This window comes from Photinus pyralis, unplaced genomic scaffold (assembly GCF_008802855.1).
Source record: "Photinus pyralis isolate 1611_PpyrPB1 unplaced genomic scaffold, Ppyr1.3 Ppyr1.4_LG6, whole genome shotgun sequence".
In the NCBI taxonomy this organism is placed as follows: Eukaryota; Metazoa; Arthropoda; class Insecta; order Coleoptera; family Lampyridae; genus Photinus; species Photinus pyralis.
Window position 1 is genome coordinate 34,038,107 of NW_022170663.1, and position 7,057 is coordinate 34,045,163.

The 7,057-nt window shown below is 35.4% G+C and overlaps 1 protein-coding gene and 1 long non-coding RNA gene across 2 annotated transcripts; both read left to right on the plus strand.

Annotated features, from left to right (window-relative positions):
• The first annotated feature begins 3,421 nt into the window (after positions 1–3,421).
• LOC116174951 lies at positions 3,422–4,059 on the plus strand. The gene is made up of 3 exons (XR_004146201.1): positions 3,422–3,491; positions 3,551–3,707; positions 3,765–4,059. It is a non-coding gene; the product is annotated as an uncharacterized LOC116174951 (long non-coding RNA).
• A 1,318-nt stretch (positions 4,060–5,377) lies between these two features.
• LOC116174608 (secreted RxLR effector protein 161-like) lies at positions 5,378–5,899 on the plus strand. Its single transcript, XM_031492550.1, has one exon. The coding sequence runs from the start codon at positions 5,378–5,380 to the stop codon at positions 5,897–5,899; it is 522 nt and encodes a 173-aa protein (XP_031348410.1).
• The last annotated feature ends 1,158 nt before the right edge of the window (positions 5,900–7,057 follow it).

Genomic DNA, 7,057 nt, shown 5'->3' on the forward strand with positions numbered 1-7,057 from the left:
GAAAATTTCAACTAGCAATTTTGTCCACCAATGAAATGCGGATTTCGTGTCACATTTCCATGGCAACCAAGGAATTTATCGTCAATTTTTTGATGTAAAAAGGTAATAATGTTTTGACATAAAACGTCACTTTTTCGTTGAGGGTCACTATGGTGTGAAATTTTCTTACCGAATACCACAGTGCTTGAATAGAATTTTTTTCTTGCTCACGAATATTTTGCGAAAGTAAGTTAAAAAAAAAAGAAGTAAGCTAAACCAAATATTTAGTCTAAATAGACATTTATCAATTTATACAGCGGAAGCAATTGCTATTGCTATTGCAATGTTCATGTGGATACGAAATTGGAGATTTGAACCACATATTTTTTGCATGTCCCAATAACACTATAGCTACGAAAACATTACTAAATGAATTACAATCGCATGGCGTGTCTTTTCCCATAGAATTAATCTCCCTCCTGGCACTTGATAAAGAGCCAATATGTAGAAGCTTACTGAACTTTTTAAAGAATAGTAAATTAAGAATTTAAAAATATATACTTCGCGTCCGTTTGTGACCATCCATTGTTTGCCCTCCTATGCAACCGAGGTCTGAGTCTGTGTTTTGTGTCTTGAAAGAAGTCATTGTGAGGGACACCACAATGTGAAATTTTGTGCCCCTGTTTACTCATATTCCTGAAATCCCATCTTATTCGCGATAAAATAAACATTCAAACCAATCAGATAATAAGGCCCATGGGCTAGATCCCGAATAGCCTTAATTAATTAATTAAATTAAAAAAAAAAATATTTGTGAGCTCGAAAAGTTTCCGGAAATAGCAAGCATTACAAGTGATAATTTTTTATTTCAGCATGTCGTTAGTAAAAAATTGTCAAAGTCCTCGTGTGAGATCTTGTCGAAGCTACCACATTCCCTTCGTCGGTACTCGCGTCCGACGTCCCGTGCATCTCCAATTTGCGTTTGAAGTTTTACTCCACCATCAGTAAGATCTTGGTGGGAGTCACCACATTCCCTTTCTCGGTACCCACTTCCGACGTCTCGCTCACCCGCAATTCGAGTTTAAAGTTTTTACTCACCATCAGATTGTTTTCAAAATGGTGCCGTTGGAAAGATCTTGTAAACGGACACAATAACTGCGTGGCGAAAATTTGTTTTTTTCCTTGGTTAACCTCATTTTACAAGGCGCACGTCTGCGAGGGGTAGTTGACTTAGGAATTGGGTACCGACAAAGGGAATGTGTTAGCTTGCGATAAGATCTTTTTGATGGTGGCTAATACAATACTGATCTGCCACACAAAAATGCGCTGATCTCTCTTCGATCCCACACGAGGACTTTGATAATTTTTTAATCTACCTATGCTTTTGATAATTCCACTGTAGGTATGACGTCTAGCCAAATAAACTATTTTCGTAAACCATCAGGCGAATGGCGTGTTGGAATTGGAAAATTTCCGAAAATCTATTAAAACATTTTTTGTAATGACAATTCAACTCATGTATAAAAAATCGCATAAGCCGCAGTGCAATTGTCACTTTGACAGCGGCAAAAGTTACCTGCAACTTTTACAGCGACAAATGCACTAGTGGTTTTTTCACTTATTCATTTTGGAACAATTATCGCATTATCCTTTCCCATATGATTAGCTTGACGTCTGTCAATAATTGACTAGTTTGGTGAATTTCTTGTTCGTTAAATTGTCCTGCCGAATTACACTCGAGGTTTGTATTTAAACCGAGTAAATTTGGGTTGTTGCAATTCAAATCTGTTTCCTTTTAGCAATTGAACTCGAAAAACTGTCAAACTAAAAATGCTCCACCTTCGGTGTCGCATTTTTATTAGTTGACAGTTTTTCTCGTCTAATTGCTAGGCAACAGATTTTCATTACCTTAACAACCCAAATTTATTCGGTAAAATACAAACCTCTTGTGCAATTATAAGTGAAAAATGAGTCATTTATTTTGTTGTAAATTAGATCAGAATTCAGATATATAATTTGATAAATGGGGGAAGGTTGAAAACGCAGCAAATACCGGGCTACATTGCGGAAGCCATGCGAAATATCGAAAACTGTTCATCTAATTGAAGAAAAATACCATTCTTACATCCGCGCACCTGTGAAAATCGTTATCATAATATAAGAAATCTATGGGGCCGTAGTTTGATCGGATGTGATAATTGTTTAAATAAATTTGTGCTATGAACCACAAAAATTGAAGACCAGTTTTTCTTGTTTCGGAAATTGTTCCCTTCATTACCCAAGTCCAAATCTCAAAAGTCATTATTGTAAATCCCTATATAGGAAGTAAGTAGGAATGATATCTTAGAAAGTAATACATTAGTAATATTTTTATATAGGTATGTAGAGCTTTCAGCTTTGATTTCCTATTCTATATTCAAAGGTTTCCAGTATTAGTAAACAGTAAAACAGGAGAAAGTTAAAATTCCATAAATCAGTTACTTTTGTTGAATAGCCGATAATGAGGGTCTGGAATCTGGTTTTATTGTAGGAAGATGAGGTCATTTGCAGGTAGCTTACTTATGCCTGGTGAAACTTGTCGAATTGCACGATTGGTTGCCTATATAATTATTTGCGTAGGCGCAGCTTAAATTTTGAATGGCCTGTCCCTAGCCGCCTTAAGGGTTTTGGTACATGATGAATTGAACTAAAATATTTTCAAGATGGTGCCACTTTCGCAAATACCGGAAGTAGCCATCAACTTTGTTATTTTAAATAGAGACCCCCTATTTTTTCTACATTTTCGGATTCTACGTCGAATTTGGAGTACAACGATACCTCATAGTTCACCCTTTGCTCCAATGGCTTTGTCGATATTCAAGTTTTTATGTCAAAAATTGAATTTGCGGGGGTAATTTTGAATTTTGTTATGGTATGCGTAACCGTCTAAAAAAGTGAGACTATGTCACTTTTTCAAAGCTCTCAACTTTTAAATATTTAAATCCCCATAATCCCATTTTTTCAAATGGCACCCTCCCATTTTTTTCTTCACTGATGTTTTCCTTTTTCCGAGGCCTTTAATTTGATACAAAATGTCAAAGGCTGCTTCAAACAGTTTCCGAAATATTCCATGTCACTTCTTGTAGCAAATAGACGGTTTCGGCGTAAGTTTGACCTTGAAAGGATAAAGAGGAAAGTTCTACCCTAGTTTTGTTTCTTTCTAACAGTGTCGCCACACATAGCGCAATATATCCCCAAATTGATTAGTTATTTTTACAATATTACCATGTAATTGGTAATCCATGTTTATAGTAATATAACCTTACAAAACATTCGCATAACCTCATTTATTCGTTTCTGTCATCATTATTTCCTGGCCTTTTCTAGTTTTCTCATTGCATATTTCCATTTATCTTTCACATTCCACCTTTGATTATTTTATTTCCTTTTGCATTTTTTGAATACCCTGTCTTTAACCTTTATACCAAACAGTTTTTTTTTAAACTAAACTGTACACAATCCTTCTTGCTCAAGTAAGTAGTTTTATACTTTATAGATGTTTATAATATATTGCAATGTACAATTTTATTAGTGGATCAACCATCGATTTCCCTATTACCAGAAGATGTTCCTGGTGCTGTTTTACGCCATGGTGTAAATATTGAGGACCATTCTAACCTGGAGTTGCAAAGGTGGTTAGAGTGTCGTGCATTAAAGAAAACAGGAAATAAAACTGATTTAGTGCAAAGGTAAATAGGCAAATTTATTGTGCTTAGTAGAATTACTTATATCTCATTTATTTGTAGGGTTGTAAACTGTATTGAAGCGGGACGCAGTAATAGTATTTCCCTAGCTATTGATGGAGGCAAATGGTACGATATGAAACGGAACGTTGTTGTAACTGCTTCCACTTCAACTGCTGCATCAGGTCCTGCATCTGATGAGACTCTTCTGTGGGCAACATTCCCATCTCGTTGTAATGGAATAAGAATATAAAATATTGATTTGCGCATGACATGACGTGACAATTAATTATTAATTAACTCATAACTGATTAAGTAAAGCGTTGCGTGCAGTCAGTAATAATCGTAATGTAGTAGATATAGGTAGGTGTTAAGTAAATAAAGTTTTAAGTCATCTTAAGAGTGGTTCTTTTCCCTAAATGTTCTCTCCACCAGAGGGAACATTACATCGTGAAATCCCCCAATATTTCAACAAGGGCCACATCTATACCTATCTTGTGGGATGCTTCTTTGAAAATGAAGATTATGTCAGCAACAATGCAGGTGTAACAGAAAAACCGTTTCGACGTGGCAGCCAGTTTGTAAGCAGCGATCACTTGCAGGAAGTGTTTGACAGCAGTGATAACCGATTTTACCTTTTAAAAGCAAAGTGTTTTGCATCATTTAATAAGAATAAATCGTACTCTGTAGTGATAACTTTAAACAAAGCATCGGGAGCTGTAGTTAATGGTAGATGCGAGTGTAAACAATCTGCGTTAGGTAAATGTAGCCACGTTCAATCCATAATAAGCTCTTCGCCATATTCCGCAGTGGTTTAGGGAACGGATGATAACGGAGATTGCGACACCTTTTAGACTTTGAGGTGTTGTTGCAATCCTTGTAATAACACTTTGGCATTGTAATGCCTCCTATAATGAACAGAATCAATCATAATGTAACCTTCTTTTTACATAATACTTACTTGAGCAAGAAGGATTGTGTACAGTTTAGTTTAAAAAAAAACTGTTTGGTATAAAGGTTAAAGACAGGGTATTCAAAAAATGCAAAAGGAAATAAAATAATCAAAGGTGGAATGTGAAAGATAAATGGAAATATGCAATGAGAAAACTAGAAAAGGCCAGGAAATAATGATGACAGAAACGAATAAATGAGGTTATGCGAATGTTTTGTAAGGTTATATTACTATAAACATGGATTACCAATTATATGGTAATATTGTAAAAATAACTAATCAATTTGGGGATATATTGCGCTATGTGTGGCGACACTGTTAGAAAGAAACAAAACTAGGGTAGAACTTTCCTCTTTATCCTTTCAAGGTCAAACTTACGCCGAAACCGTCTATTGATAAAAAAAATTAAGTCGCTTGATGTTATTCTTTTGTTTTTATTATGATAACGTCTAAACGTCAAATTTTCGCTTCTTGAACAGTTTTTAACTTTTATTTCTCGTCAATAATGGCTCGTTTGGGTTACACTAACGAAGATTTTTTGAATTGAATATAATACACGGTGAATGTAATCGAATAGCGGCCAGGACCTGCCCTCTTTTTTCCGAAAGATACCCTGACAAGTCGCGACCCACAGAGGCGAATGGGAATTGAAATACAACAAGAAGAAGGGTTTATAAAGATTCATCAAAAAACTTATGCAGAAAAAATTTTGGAGCGTTTCAATATGTCAGATTGCAAACCAGTTTCTACTCCAATGCTCAAGGGTGAAGAAACTTCCACATCAGGGAAAGTTAACCAGGCGATACAATTTCCCTACAGGCAAGCAGTTGGAGCACTGATGTACCTAATGCTCGGCACAAGACCTGATCTAGCGTACAGCGTAGGATACATCTTAAGAGTCCTTGAAAATCCAACTCAAGAAGATGTCGTACTAGTCAAGAGAGTTTTTCGGTACATCGCAGGGACTTTGAACTTTGGGATAGTCTACTGTAGGAGAAAAGAAGAGGCTGGAGTTTTGGAGATCTACAGTGATGCTGATTTCGGGGGATGTACGAAAACAGGTCGTTCAACCTCAGAAGTCATCGTGAAATACTCAGGAGGAGCAATTTCTTGGTTGAACCAACGACAAGCAGTTGTAGCTACATCAACAACTGAAACTGAAATCATGGCAGCAAACGAAGGAGCAAAAGAGGCAATTTTGCTGAGCAGGCTCTTGTTATTCAAGTTGATAATACCGCTGCAGTGAGACTGGCTCAAAACCCGGAGTTTCATCGGAGAACTAAGCACATTTCTATCAAACATTTTTTTATACGAGAAAAAGTCACTGAGGGAAAATTAGGTGTCAAACAAATCTCTACAGAACATCAAGTAGCAGACATCATGACGAAGCCGTTGTCAAGCACACGTCTAAAAATCTTGTGTGTGAAAATGGGACTTTTATGATGTGCCTTCTTTTGTGTTAAAATGTTAGTAACAAGAGAAAGTGTTAAAGTAAAAATGTTAATTGCCATTTTAAACGAAAATTAAAATAAGTTGGCGTGTTTAAGAATGAAAAATATTCTGTCAGTCAATTTTGTAGAATTGTATTCTTTTTCACAAAAGAATAAATACATGTTCTAATTGTGCTTTTTGGATATATAAAATAACTTTAATAAAAAGAAAGCCTGTGGTAGACTCTGAAGAAAAAACAATAACTGTACTGACTTACTAAATCCAACTGCATTGCTTAAATGCTATTCAAAAGAGACTAATTATTTTATCAATTTGTTACAAGAAGTTGTGAAAACATGGATATTCTCGGAAACCGTTTGAAGCAGTCTTTGACATTGTATCAAATTAAAGGTCTCGGAAAAAGGAAAACAAACAGTGAAGAAAAAATTGAGTTGCCATTTGAAAAAATGGGGTTATGGATATTTGAAAAAATATTTAAAAGTTGAGATCTTTGAAAAAGTTTGAACGTTATTCTCACTTTTAGACGGTACGCATGCCATAAGAAAATTCGATATTTCCTAATAAAGCAGTGGGAAAAACTGTTTTGCAATATCTGTCACCGTTTTTTCGAAATAACAAATTTTTAAAATGTACCCCGCAAATTTCAATTTTTGACATATAAACATTGAATAACGATAAAATCCATTGGAGCAAAGGGTCAAGTATGGGGTTTATCGTTGTACTCCCAAATTCGACGTAGAACCGAAAATGTTTAGAAAAAATAGGGAGTCCCTATTTAAAATAACAAAGTTGATGGCTAACTCCGGTATTTCAGGAGTGGCGCCATGTTGAAAAATATTTTTAGTCAATTCATCATGTGCCAAAACCCTTAAAAGACTTATCAATTTAGTTTCATTTTCAAAGGTTCTCCATATCTTTCTAACTGACGCTTGTCAATAATGACCCTGTATAA